Here is a 14859-nt window from a genome sequence, read left to right as displayed (position 1 = left end):
AGCTGGGGCCAGAGACGGGAGCTCACTCCGTCACGCGGCACTCGGGTCTCAAACTGCTGAACTACCGACCTTCCAGTCTGCAGTTCAGCATCTTAACCACTGAGCCACCGCGGCCCATAAAAAAAAAGAGAGTTCCCTTTAAATAGGAAATTACAGAGGATTCCAGAGCGGGTTCACTAACCGATTTAGAGCAAAGATAATTGAGCCTTTAGAGCATGAGATAATTTAGAGCAAAGGCATTTGAATATTCAGCACAGCGTATCCTGTTCCCCAAGGAGCAATCCTAGCTATACATGCTGCCTTACACACACGTTAGCAAGTCAAAAGCTTCTTCTTCCATCATCATCATCGCCTGGCTTTAGGAACTGGCAAACACCCCCAGAAACCACTTGTATTTTTGCAAGCATTCTGGCCAAACACTCGATGGACATTTGCGAGCGTTCGGCGGGATACTTCTCCACGCAGCCCTCCAAGATGTATCCCCCTCCCGGCCACAACACTTACCTTTTGGAAGGGGGAGAAAGAACCCTGCCTCAGGGTTGGCGTCTCTGATGTTCTGATGTTCTGACCATTATTTCCTGCTAGGGTTGATGGGAAGTGTAGCTCTTGAGATGTACCAAGCCGAGTTGGAAAGCCAAGGGCATTACTATTCCTTTCGATCCCAACAATCCATTAAGTTCTGAGCAGAGGCCAAAGGCTGCTCCCGGCTGGCTGCCTAGGCCGTAACGAATCCTGCCAACCGCACAGATGCAAATACGCTCGAAATGCTGCTCATTTTAAGTGACGAGCATGCTGGGTGCTGGACCTGAGAGGAAGCAGGCACTGCGAGAAGGCGCGAGTTCGACTTCCAAGCACGTTACTTACACTGCTTCATGCCAGGCTGTCCAACCTTAAAAATAAACATTTTGAAGTGGTCTTTGCATTCAGGGAAGGAGGCCCATTCCCAAACCTGGGAGTAACGCTCCATCTACCTCCTGGCCAGGACTCCAGAAATACCAGGCGCTTTCACGCATGCTGAATAATGCCATTTCAGTCCACTTCAGCGGCCGTTTGCACGGCTTTTTTTTTTGCCGTTCCACACAGTCAAATCCAGTTGCAAAGTGCATCGAAAGGGAGTCACATCAGTGTGTGAGAAAGCGCCCACCATCACTGCCGTACCTGGGACTGACTCTGGTCCCACTCCCCAGAAATATAGCATTCTGAGAAAATGACATTTAATGATATTTAATTATTTAGACCTGAGCCCCATTGGAATGGAAAGCAGTCGAAAGCAGCTGTAAGCCCATGAGACAGAGTGGGATCATCAATCAGTCAAATCAATCCATCTGTTCATGCTCTGCCACACTCTGTTAGATGGATTGTTAAGACAAGCCATAGGAAAACCACTGATCACCAGAAGTGTTCCCTCTAAGCTGAGTTAGTGTGAGCTAGCTCACAGTTTTTTAGCCTCCAGGTCACAGATTTTTGTCTTTGCTCAGGAAGGATGGCTCCAGAGCAAACTAAGTTGTGCTGTAGCCAAATCACTCGCTCACAACTTTAATGCCAGTAGCTCACAAAGTAGAATTTCGGCTCACAAGGCTCCACGACTTAGAGGGAGCATTGATCACCAGTCATGTTGGAGTTGGGATTCTCTTTTCCCCTCCTTTTGGAGAGGGAACCAAACTTCCTAGGATTATTTTTTATATATATGTGCTTCCTGGTTTCCTGCGTCCTTCCATTTCCCCCCAAGGCAAACAGGGAGTCCTAGTTTCCCCACACCTAAGCACCTGAGAGAAGAGACAGGATAAAAATGTGACAGACAGACAGAAGTTCAGACCCGAAATATTACCAATACCTGACTGAAATGAATAAAAGGGCAAAGACAGCAGGTATTGAGTTGGTGGAGGAAGAGATTGTGGGTCTGGGGAGTGAGGTCTTCTCACAGCTGCAGGGGAAAGCCAAAACCGGCCAGTTCAAACATGGCTGCCCTCTTGCTCTTGACAGGCAGGGAGCGCCAGTGCGGAGAGGTGGTTAGTGATGGAGTAGGACTGGGGGAGCTTGGGTTCAAATCCCTACTCAGCCAATGAACACGCTGGGTAAATTGGGCCCAGTAATTCTCTGTTGCCCTGACCTGGAAAGGCCAGGCTGGCCTGGTCAGTATTTGGACGGGAGACCATTGGGGAAGATAAAGGTTGCTATACAGAGGCAGGCAATGGCAAACCACCTCCGTTGGTCTCTTGCCTTGACAAACCCCATAGGTCCGTCATAAGTCAGATGTGACTTGACAGCAAAAGAAAAGAAAAGAAAAGAAAATACTTTCTGTCAGCCTGGATGAAGTGGGTGAGGGGAAAGTCACATACACTGTCCTGAGCTCCAAGGAGGGTAAAGACTGACAGATCGATGAGACGTCTTCAGGTCCCAGAGGAACTGAAGGATGAACTTGGTTCTTCCGTTCAGTGGCAGGATCATGCCTTGTATTAATATACCTAGCAGACCTGACAGACAGCTCTGTTCCATTTCCCGTCTAAAACCACCACAGTACATTTGACCATCTGTTTAGAGAAGGGCTCTCTTTTGGCTGCATGTGGTTGTCTTTGCTGCCTCCCTCTGGCCACAGATGAAATTTCGTTCCAAATTCTTGGCACAATCAACAGAACTATGTGCACAGACTCAGGTGGGGAGCCGTGTTGGCTCGAAGCAGCATAACAGAGTTTGAGTCCAGTGGCACCTTTAAGCCCAGCACACGACAGCTTATACCCAGAATTAAACTTGGTTGGTCTTAAAGGTACTACTAGACTCAAACTTGGATATATCATGTGGTCAATACTAAAACACAGGAATGGGATTGGAATTGGAGCTGGTTGCAGAGCTGGAGAAAGAGGTTTCAGTCCCCTACAATGCCACGTTTCTGAGACCTCTACCACCCCAGTCAGGACTATACCACGGGAAGGAGCTTTGCTAACCTCCAACAGCCCCTGGAACTGATATTTACCCCACTAGAGGAGGTATCCAGGAACCCTAACCCTCCCAGCAAACAGCAGCTCTAGAGGAGGCATTTAGGGTGGGCTCTTTTTGTAGCAGGTTCTCATTTGCATATTAAGCGACACACCCCTAATGTAGCCAGTCCTCCAAGAGCTTACAGTAGCCCCTGTAAGAAGAGCTCTGTAAGCTCTTGGAGGATTGGCTACATTAGGGGTGTGTGGCCTAATATGCAAAGGAGTTCCTGCTACAAAAAGAGCCCTGCCGGGGCCCGGGAAAATATATGGAAGGTTAAACTCTATATGTGCTCTCTTAGCTGCACGAGAGTTGCGGTTTTATTATATTTATAACATTAGAGAATTATTTGATGTTTTAATTGTTTAAATGTTTTCAAGACTGTCGTAACCCGCTCTGAGCCCTATTGTATAGGGGAGGGCAGGCTGTGAATAGAATAAATAAATGCCCAGAGCAAGAAGCCAGCTGGGGGCTGCTGAGTTGCTTCCAATCTGTCGTCATGACCTCCTTGTCCACCCACTTGGGTATGGAGACAGTGGAAGGAACAGTTTCCCCTCTCCCCATAGAAGAAGATGGAGGGGAACCACTACTACAGGGAGTGGTGGAGCCCCAAGGACGGGGGGGCTCCCCACTGGAGGGGGCTCAATCCTTTCCCTTGCCCCAATAGGGGCAGGGTCTGGGCGTGGAACAGCGGTCACTGGGTGTGTGTGTGTGTGGAGGGGGAGGTGTTTGTGAATTCCCTGCCTTGTGCAGGGGGTTGGACTAGATGACCTTGGAGGTCCCTTCCAACTCTACGATTCTAGGTGGCGGTGGTTATTGCTATCTCTCTACAATGGCACGAGGTAGGGTACCGGCAGTGGGCCATCATGGGATGCCAGGACCTCGGCGGCTGCCTAAGGATGCTGATCTCTCTTGACCCACAGGGATCCGAGTTCTGACCCAGTGATGTTTAACTGTGGCACAGCAGGTGTTTCCGGACCAGCTGCCAGGCGAGGCAATCAATCCTCTGAGCTCTCTGGCCTGCTTTCTAGATCGAGCTGCCCAGGATAGAAGAAGAAGAAGAAGAGATTGGATTTATACCCCGCCCTTCACTACCCAAAGGAGTCTCAGAGTGGCTTACAAACTCCTTTCCCTTCCCCTCCCCACAACAGACACCCTGTGAGGTAGGTGGGGCTGAGAGAACTCTTGACAGAAACTGCTCTTTTTCAAGAACAGCTCTTATCAGAACTACGGCTTACCCAAGGTCATCCAGCCAGGTGCAAGTGGAGGAGTGGGGAATCAAACCCGGTTCTCCCAGATTAGAGTCCGCGCACTTAACCACTACACCAAACTGGCTCTGGATAACCAGCCTCCCCGCATTCAGACTCTGAGGCTCGGGCTGTGACAGACAACCTCTTTGCAGCCGGACTCTGTTGTTCGAAGACGACCTCTCCCACGGACATCGCGATCTCTCCAACGTGACACAACCCTGGTTCGGCGAACGACTTGCCTCTTTTGACATCAACCACGCCCGGGTCGGACACCTCTTTTTTTTGCACTTCCAATTGCCTCGTTGGCCATAAAGCCACGGTGCGATTACCATGCCCACAAATTCTCCCTCCACCTTCCTCTTTCGGTAGCGGGGTGTGTGTGTGTGTGTTTTCCCGCAAGACCCACAGCACGATACAGCTAGGCAATATTCCTGACTCCAAGACGAGTCAGAATCTTTATTCTTTCCACCGTTTGGGGCGAGGGAGTGGGGAGACGAAGAAAGTGACAACCCCCGGAGTCTGCTGTTAAAGCTCATTAAGTTAAGAAAAAGAAAAGGAAAAGAACGGAATTGGAAAGAAAAACCAAAAAAGAAAAAGAAAAAGCAAAGTTCACTTCTCATGGAGAATCTGAAACCGTTCCCAACACGTTCCTAGGAATGTGGTGTGTTGCTCGTTTTAACAGTGCGGCATCCTGTTATTTTTGTTGTTTTTTTAACTCCCCCTTCCCCACTTTGCATCCCTGAATTGCTGCAGCATCGTCCAATCCTCCTCCCGCTAGCTGTCATAGCGGCCCAACGGCCAAGGCTGCTGTCCAAAGGCTAGCGAAGACGAGGCCTACGGAGAGTTCGAGCACTGAGCGCGAGCAGAGTGGGTCGGAGGAGGACGAGGTACACGAGCACACCTCGCTCTCAGAACGGCTCTCATCGTGGTGTCCTTGCTTGGAACGCACCCCGGTCCTGGTGCTCTCGGCCGGCTCGGGCGCATCCGACTGCATGTCACCGCACACCAGCCAGTCTCTCGCAATGGATTGTGGGTAACCGGGCTCCGCTTCCAGGCTGCTGTCCGATATTTTCCAGTATTCTTTGCCCTTGAAGAAGTAGGTAGATCCTGTGTGGGGAAAGCAAAGCGCTCAGACGCGGCATGCGAGAGGATGAGCATCAGTTTTTTTTATAACAATGCACAGCATTTCTACGATGCCTGCAAGGAAGGTTGTCACCTAATTAAGGAAAATCGGGTCAAACGAACCCTTATCTGTTCTCATTAAGACACGTCTATCAGAATATATTTGCCTAGGAAGAAAACACAAGGGGACTGAAGACAAAAAGCATACTTAGCTTAGAGATCATGAGCTTGTGTTGTGAAAGGCTCCATCCTGAAAGAGGCATTCCCCATTTCATACAGAGGAGAAAGCCTCTCATGTCTCAAGCAGACATGAATGCCTCTTCTAATATTCCATCTCAGAAGAGGCATTCCCCATCTCATACAGGAGAGAAAGCCCCTGATGTCTCAAAGATAGGAATGCCTCTTCCAAAGCCCCATCTTAGAAGAGGCAGTTCCCTTCTTTTGCATACAGGGAATGCCTCTCCTGTCTGGAACAGATAGGAATGCCTCTTCTAAGACTCCATCTCAGAAGAGGCATTCCCCATCTCATACAGGACAGAATGCCTCTCATGTCTCAAACAGGCAGGAATGCCTCTTCTGAGATGGTTTTAGCCTCCTGCAGGATTTTTAAAGAGGTACTTATACTAAAATTCATTGGTTTTATTTTTCAACATGCTGGACAATTAAATTGGTGGCCCGCTTTCAGGCATTCTAAATGCTTTTGAATCATCTTCACCCCAACAGATTACACAACCAAACATTCCAGCCCCATTTTCACCCACTAACACAAATTTGTTTTCATTTTTCTCAGAAACGACGGGCAATATTATCGGCCCTTTGACGTCAATTGCAGCGCGGGAGAGCAAGTAGGAAGGAGAGGAGCAGACCTGCCAATGTGGGATGTTGGACTTCTGTGCTGAGACTTGTTGCATATTTTGTGGTTCTAACAAACAGCTCTGTGTGTGTTTGTGAATATGGGGAGGCAAGGAGATATGGATCAGGGCAGTGCCACTAGGAAAGAGGATCTCCCTGCTTGGGTAATTTCTTCCATCAAAAATGTACCTCCCCCAGGTTGTTTTTTTACCCTGGCAGGGGGGGAAAAAGACAAGGGAAAGCGGACTGGTATAGACTAGTCTTGTCAGTTCTTGGAAGCTAAGCAGGGTCAGTACTTGGAAGGCCACCAAGGAAGACTCTGCAGAGGAAGGCCATGGCAAACCACCTCTGCTTCTCACTTGCCTTGGAAGCCCCTTGCTGGGGGCCAGTTTGGTGTAGTGGTTAAGTGCATGGACTCTAATCTGGGAGAACCGGGTTTGATTCCCCACTCCTCCACTTGCACCTGCTGATGTGACCTTGGGTCAGTCACAAGCTTTGGCACAGCTGTCCTTGAAAAAGAGCAGTTTGTGTCAGAGCTCTCTCAGCCCCGCCCACCTCACAGGGTGTCTGTTGTGGGGAGGGGGAAGGGAAAGGAGTTTGTAAGCCGCTTGGAGACTCCAAGTGAAGAGCGGGGTATAAATCCAATCTCTTCTCTTCTTCTCTTCTAAGCACGGCTGGTTCAGGGTGGGACATTAAGGGAAGTCTGGTCATTTAGGCTGAGCAATTAATGTGTACCAGTTAGGGCAGGTACTTCTCTATCCTGTAACACGTTGTCCTTTCCTTCCTCCAGGGGAGTAGTACATGATTCTCCCTTCTCCTTTTTAACTTCACAACAGCCCTGTGAGGTAGGTTAGGCTCAGAGGCAGGGACAGTCTGGAAGGGTTGGGTCCCAGGGATCTGTTCTGCTAGCGGCTCCCCTTTCACTCAGCAAGGGAGACATTCACCTGACTTGTGCCAGGGCAAACCGCCACTGTTAGCAGAACTGACCCCGCCCCCCCCAGGTCCCAATCTGCTGTCAAGGTAACCAAAAAAGGTTGAGACCAAAAAACAAAACTGAAATATAGCTAGGCACACAGTGCTAATACACAAAGTATCAAATATAATTTAATTGTATATTTAAAAGTGTTAAAATATTGCTTAAAAACCACATTCTTATGATTCTGCATATAAGTACCTAGACCTAATATAAAGAACGAATGTCCAAAAGTATAAATGCCGGTTAAAAGGTACCAAACATATCCATATACAAGAACCCAACGCACTGCAGCTAAAAACCTTCCTCGGTGGTAAATTTCAAACTGAGCACTCCATAAACTGGACATAAATATATATAAAACTCATCATATACAGAATGGGCCTAAAAACATCAAATGCATCAAATACAGCATGGACCTTACCCACACATAGATGATCACCCATGGAGTAAGTGGAAATAAATATTCTTAAAATACAACATGGGCCACTCATTGAGGTGTGCAATATTTCACATTCCCACGGACCTGTTTCGGCCCAATCCGCAATGCTCAAAGTTGCATGGCTCAGACACAATATGAAAAGAATCGGCCTCTTCCCCCCCTTTTCCGGTTGCATCCAATCCATTGCCATCCAGTGAGTTCTTATGACGGAGTTGGGACTTGAACCCCGGTCCCTCCTGTCCTGGTTCCCCCACTCCAACCACCACGCCACACGCACCGTCTCAACCGACTCAACTCACTCACCGTCTGACCACCGCGTGGCATCGTCCAAGTGGCTGGGAATCCCCTTCCACAAAAAGTCCGCCGAAGGGTAGCCAGAGTCCATCCGTCGCTCGCGGTCATTGTAGCTCCAGTAGAGATTGTCCTTAAAGAAATAAGCCTTGTCATTGTGGGCCCAGGAAAACGCGGCGTCGATGCCTCCCAGCGGCAGGCCGAAATCCGAGATGGGCCGAGGGTATCCTTCCTCCACATTATTGTCTTTGAACACCCAGTATCTGTCTCCTGGGGAGAAGAAACAGGCAGGTAGGGAGCAACGTCATTTCTGCTGCACGGTGGAGAGCTGGCTTCCCGCGCAGGCAAGGTTACGCCGCACCACCGGCCGCCGTGGCACCCCTCTGATTGGAATCCGCCGCACTCCAGGAGAGGGATGAGAATTCGTCACGAATGGCCGGGAAAGCTGTTTTCGTGTACACATTCCAAACTCAAGTACAAAAGGCACAGAAAGAGATGCTCTGCTGAAGGAACCTAGGTACCCCAATGCGCCCAACCCAGATACCCCAACCTAAGATACCCCAACGCTCTTTGACAGGGCAATACCATAGAATCCCCCTCTCGCTGGCTCAAAGAGATACAGTGTGTGGCACTGGTTAGAAACTCGGTCTAGGGCTTGGGAGATGCAGGATCAAATCCTCTCTCGCTAGGAAGTGACCTTCGTCCAGTCATCTGGTCTCATCTCAGCCTACCTCACAGGGTTGTAATGAGGATGCATCAGAAGGAAGAACCCTGTATGTTACCCTGGGCTCACTGGAAGAAAGGTGGGCTAAAAATGTAATAAATAAGTAAATTACAAAGAAGGAGAACGTGCTGTCGAGGGGCGATGAATTCATGGCAAGACCATCCATGGGGCGTTCTAGGCAAGAGACAAGCAAGAGTGGTTTGCCATTGCCTTCCTCTATGTAGTGACCCTACCTTCCAGGACATTAAGTTGCTGACCCACAAGTAGTAGTTCTTTTTCAAAGGAATTACAAAGGGAGATTAAAAAAAAACCCTATCCAGTCCCTTTAATGGCAGAGCTATGCCTTTCCCTTTGTATCTCTGCAATGAAAAGGGCTAAAGATTTTCTTAAAAACATAAAGCTGGGGATTCAGAGAACCAGATAGATTATTAAGATGCTATATGGGTGCCGTTGGGGACTAGGGCACGGATAATAATGATTATTGTATGGCAGTGTGTGTAGTACAGCCAGGAGATACTGAGATTGTCTGGCACCTGTAAGTTCTAGCTCTTTAGCGTTATCCATCACTAGGTGGCGAGCCAGAGGTGGGCTGAGGGAGCTCTGAAAGAGCTGTGACTGACCCATGGTCACCCAGCTGGCTCCATGTGGATTCCCCACTCCTCCAGGTCAGGGGAAATGATACTGATGTAAAAACATCCAGACTTCCTTGTCCAGATGGGGGCCACCCTGACTTTGCTGAGATCTTCCGCAAAAACATAACAGTAAAGCTAGTTTGGGAATGATTACAGGAAAGATGGGAGGAAATCCGTTGCCTGGAAGTAGGGGGGAAAACCCCGGCCGGGGCAAACAATCTGTGCGGAAGTGACCCAAGTTCCCTTGAGGTTCACTCCCTTGCCGGTCCAGCAGTCAAGCTCTCGGGCCTGAACCTGCCCTAGGATACCTTTTCCCTGATGGAGAGCACCTGGAGAGCACCTGGGACTTGCTCCTGAGTGGGTCGGAGCAGGGCAGTTGGGCACAGAAAGGAAGAGAGAAATCTCTTAAACGAACGGCAAAAGAGAGCTGGACGATGCTGGGCAGAAGCCGCCAGGGAAGGCTTCGTGTCCCGCTTGTGTGCGTCCCAGAGGCAACTGGCCGGAGACAGAATGCGGGGCTACGTGGGTCTCATCCAACAAGGCAATGCAGACATCCTCACCCAGAGTTACAACGGGCCAGACTGTTGCTGCACATAGCTCAGGACTTTGGCTACTGTTGGGGCCCAGCGAATGACCCTGGGAGCTCTGCAAGCGGGCAGGATGGCGATGCCACAAATCCCACCGTTGGGATCCCTTGTGGGACTGTTTCAAAGCTTCTCTCCGCCCAGGAACGCTGTTGGGTCAGCAAAGGCTGACAGTGGGCGTCCTTGCGAGGTGAGCCAGCAGAGGGCAGCATTGCTCAGTCAGTGAAACACTCCAAGCCTCTCTGACAGCGACGGGACGCATTAAGTGACGTTCCACACAAGGCCCAAGGCTCCTGGGGAAACGTCTTCCTAAAACAGAGGTCCTCACCCTTTCTGAGCCTGCAGGCACCTTTGGAATCCTGACCCAGGGCGGTGGGCCCAAACACAAAATGGCTGTTGCAGGAGGTGGAGCCGCCGACAAAATATCAGGGAGTGACGTCATATATAGCTCTAACAGTACCTCCTTAATGCTCTATAGCGAGGCTGTGTTTAACAGGGTACCTTTTAATCTGCACCACCAATCAGGGAAAAGCCCCGCCTAGCCCCCGCCCACTTTCTAAAAGCCCTTGGTGGATGCCAGGGAAGGTGTCCGTGGGTGCCCCCGGGCACCACGTTGGGGAAAAGAAGACCAACGCCACCCTAGAAATGTGTCTTGAGAAGGACAGCAACAAGGGGGAAGAGAATGCAGACGCAGATCCTTACTGCAAAAAATACATTACTCAGGTGGTGTCTAGGTAGTAAAAACTCATGGCCAGCAATCTATTTGGGGTGGGTGGGGGATACATGAGACTGTGTTCCAGTGGTTAAAGGCCTGGGGTGGTATGAAGGGCACTGCTGTACAGTGGGACCGATTTCACACAAGAGCTGCGCTGCGCTTGCGCCTCCCTTTGCCCCGCTTCTATCGGTCAATTTCCCACTTGAGGCCGTGCAGCCGCATTTTGACCCGTGGCTTCGCCCGATTTCCCCCGCGGTTTCGTGATCCTCAAAAAACAGGAAGCAGAGGCTCGATGGCCATTTGCCAGTAATGCTGATTCTGTGAATTTGGGCAGATCGTGAGAGGATGGGCAGGAAGGGTGGCCTCAGTGCTTAGTTCTCGTGGCCTTTTCTTACATGCCCAGGGAAATGCCGATCACCACTTTGGGGCCAGGAAGGAATTTTCCTCCAGGCCAGATGGGCCCGGGTATCCTGGAGGTTTTTTCCTTTCCTCTGGGTACAGAGCAGGGGTCATTTGGGGAGTGGGGGTAGCCACGAATTTCTTGCATTGTGCAGGGGGCTGGCTAGATGACCCTTGAGGTACCTTCCAGTTTTATGGTCTTATGTTTCTAATCCTGCTTTAGCAGATGGGGACACCAAGAGCCCTTTGACAGGCGACAACCAATGCTCCCTCTAAGCTGTGGAGTCTTGTGAGCAAAAATCCTACCTTGTGACCTACTGGCATTAAAGTTGTGAGCGGGCAATTTGGCTACTGCAGAAATTAGTTTCCCTCTGGAGCCCTCCTCCCTGAGCTAAGACAAAAATGTGTGAGCCGGAGGCTAAAAAAATGTGAGCTAGCTCACACTAACTCAGCTTAGAGGGAACACTGGCGACAATAAGACCATTCCCCGTCACAGCTGACGCTCCCTCACCTTTGAAGAACACAATCTTGTGGTCATGGGTCCTCTCGTACACGGCATCCACGCTGTCCAGGTTTAGAGGCAAGCCCCGCCAGAAGCGGTGGATCTGGGCCGGCTGGAGGGAGACCAGGTGCTTGTTGCGGGTCAGTCTCCAGAAGTACTTGCCTGCGGGAAGAAGCGTCGGTTAGGGCAGGGGTGGGCAAAATCCAGGATCCAGACATTTGCTGCACTCGTTTGTCTGGGATCTGCCAGCCAGGGCTGGTTGGGAAAAAAAAATAGTTCCCCTGACCAATGTTCCCTCTAAGGTGTGGAGTCTTGTGAGTAAAAATTCTACTTTGTGAGCTACTGGCATTAAAGTTGTGAGGGAGCGATTTGGCTACTGCATCCATTAGTTTGTTCTGGAGCCCTCCTTCCTGAGCTGAGACAAAAATGTGTGAGCCGGAGGCTAAAAAACTGTGAGCTCACACTCACTCAGCTTAGAGGGAACACTGCCCCTGACTTATGGGGCCACCCTGACCTGGTTGGCCCAAGCTAGCCCGATCTCGTCAGAGCTTGGAAGCTAAGCAGGGTCAGCCCTGGTTAGCCCTTGGATGGGAGACCGCCAAGGAATACCAGGGTCACTACACAGAGGCAGGCAAGGGCCAGCCACCTCTGAACGTCTTGTAAACCCTCTGAGGTCACCACGAGTCAGCTGCGACTCGACAGCACCTCCCTCCTCCACCACCAAGCTTTCGAGAGGAGAAGAAGAAGAGACTGGATTTACACCCTGCCCTTCCCTCGGCGTCTCAGAGCAGCTTACAATCTCCTTTCCCTTCCTCTCCCCACAACAGACACCCTGTGAGGTAGGCGGGGCCGTGAGAGCTCTCTCCAGAACTGCCCTTGAGAGAACAGCTCTGAGAGAACTTGTAACTGAGCCAAGGTCACCCAGCTGGCTGCCTGTGGAGGCGTGGGGAACCAAACCTGGTTCTCCCAGACGAGAGTCCCACTGCTCTTAACCACTACACCAAACTGGCTCTCAGAGTCAACGCTCACTTCATCAGACAGAGATCTACTCTGATTCAGCCCAGGATCTACCAGGAGATCACAACGATCTTTTGCCCATCCCAGGATCAGGAAAAATGATATCCTTTTTTGTGGGCGCATTTATCTTTTGCTTCCATCTGCCACTCTGACACTGCCTTTTCTGGCTCAGCCAGGCACGTCCCCCCTCTTTTCATGAAGGCGCGAAGTAGCGAGCATCAGGCCAGGCAGAGCGGGGGGCTCGATCGAACCAGACACCAGCCTGCCAGTTCCAGTCTTGTGCTGAGGCACTTGCAAGAGTTTAATAGCTGAACCGTGGCACGACCAGCGTCCACCTGATTAACATGTCCCTGGTCGATTTAAGTGATCCCGTCTTAAGGCCCTCACAATCCTCACATCTCCCCCATCCCCTTTCTGTCATTTTGAAGGTGGACTTTAGGATCTGCTGAAGTTTGCCCTCTAAGCCAAAGGAGAAGAACTTGAGTGGCGTCTCGGGCTTCCTGCCCAAGGACCCCTGGAGAGACCATCGACTCCAATATGAACTTGTCCAATTGTGGTGATCGTCAGCAGATCCCCTGCTTCAGGCAGCCTCATCTTCAGAGGCAAGAGGAACAACTCCTGCCCTGTGCTTACTGAGTACAGTTCTTATGCCCAGATTTCAGTGGGCATCGATCCGCAACGAAATGCTTCCCATTGTGCCACTGAGAAACAATGCTTTGCACGGCCGCCACATAGCTGAAGGCTTCATTCAACTGGTGGACTGTTTTGTTTTGCAGGATGGATCCTCTGCTGACTTGGGGACCGTGGTTAGAAGGCAGGGCAAAACCCTTTCAAGGAAGTGCACAGATTTGGAGATGATGTGATACATACTTGAGATGTTAGTTTCCTCTTCAGCTTGCAGTGGCAGCTAGAAATTCATGTGGCTCACAAATTTCAGGAGTTGCCGCGCACTGTGATTGGCCACATGGAGGGACACTGGAGTTCTTCTTCTTCTTCCCCTCCTCCTCCTCCTCTTCCAGATGAGGCACCTCTTGAACACAGGGAGCTGCCTTATACTGAATCAGCCCCTTGGCCCATCCAAGTCAGCATTGCCTACTCAGACTGGCAGCAGCTCTCCAGGGTCCCAAGCTGGGGCCATTCACATCATCTACACCCCGATCCCAATACTGGAGGTGCCGGGGATCGAACCGGGGACCTTCCGCATGCCAAGCAGATGCTCTGCTACTGAGCCACGCCCCCTCCCCTTCTCTGTGCACAGGAGAGATCTCAGCTAAGGGGGGAGGGGGAAGAGTCCCTATGCCAGATCTGTATTTGAGAGAGCCGGCCCCTTTCCTTTTGCATCTTTAACAGCTGGCCAGATCGTCTTTCAGGACTCCGTGGAGATGGGATCCTAGCCTAATAATGTGGGAGGCAAAACCCTCCAGCCCTTCGGCATCTGCAGGGCGGTTTGGCTCTCCCCCCCCCTTTCCCCCCTTTCAAAATTACAGTGATAAGGATTTATATCACACACTGGTAATTATGCCCCACTTTGCATATTTGCTCTCTATGACACCGACCGACGCATGAATAATGCATGGGAGGGCACTGGGGGGCGGTGGCGATTATGGCTTCTTTGACGAACGGTTTTTCAAAAGGAATAGGCAAGAGGAGACCTCTGCATGTTTATGGGAAACAGGCGCAATGAGAGACGATGCTCCTTTGCATCCCTGGCGACGCTTGCGCTAGGAAAGGGCAGGCGCCCGGCGCTTTGGGAAGAAATCATCACTCGGCCGTGCCCCAGGCTCCTTCCCTCTCAAAAGGCCGCGGGTGACCAGAGTGCAAAGTGCACCAAAGCTCATTTGACTGAATCGGAGGAAGCGTGGGCGGGGCGGGGCCTGGGAGTTGTTTTCTTTCTCGAGGAGGGGCCTGAGAGACCCTGGGGAGCTGCTGCCCTTCGGAGTTGATAATACTGGCCTCGATGGACGGAGGGTCTGACTCAGTATAAGGCAGCTTCAGGCGAGGCTGAGCGGCAGAGCCTCTGCTCGGCATGCAGAAGGTCCCAGGTGCCATCTCTGGCATCTCCAGGAAGGATCGGGTAGGAGGTGATGGGAAAGACCTCTTCCTGGACAGCCACTGCCAGTCTGAGTAGACGAGCACTGGGGCGGGAACATCCCAGGACTGCCTACCAGAGACGGGCTGAGCTTGGAGCTCTAGAACAATAGCCCACCAGGACTCTGGAGGTGGCCAATGAGGACTTAATGGTTCTGCCAGGGCTATTTTTGGGCAGGAACGCACAGGAACGGAGTTCCGGCTGGCTTCAGAGTTGGCCACGCCCACTACAGCTAAAACGTTTGTGCTCGTGGCTACAGAGGGAAGGCCTGGAGAGCAACACCCCCCCCCCACG

General features: G+C 51.1%; 1 protein-coding gene across 1 annotated transcript in view; it reads right to left on the bottom strand.

The window, feature by feature from the left end:
• Nucleotides 1-4704: 4704 nt before the first annotated feature.
• MMP17 (matrix metallopeptidase 17) overlaps nucleotides 4705-14859 on the bottom strand; it is a gene marked incomplete at its 5' end in the record, with an annotated part of 28277 nt that continues 18122 nt past the window's right edge. Inside the window, 3 exons of the mRNA XM_015408702.1 lie at nucleotides 4705-5330; nucleotides 7916-8173; nucleotides 11469-11621. Of these exons, the coding sequence (XP_015264188.1) occupies nucleotides 5005-5330; nucleotides 7916-8173; nucleotides 11469-11621 (737 nt within the window). The remainder of the gene's footprint in view (nucleotides 5331-7915; nucleotides 8174-11468; nucleotides 11622-14859) is intronic.

Source organism: Gekko japonicus, unplaced genomic scaffold, assembly GCF_001447785.1.
Source record: "Gekko japonicus isolate JY-2015 unplaced genomic scaffold, Gekko_japonicus_V1.1 scaffold2152, whole genome shotgun sequence".
Classification (NCBI taxonomy): Eukaryota; Metazoa; Chordata; class Lepidosauria; order Squamata; family Gekkonidae; genus Gekko; species Gekko japonicus.
The sequence above is the reverse complement of the archived record's forward strand: the minus strand, read 5'-3'. Positions and strand labels throughout refer to the sequence as shown.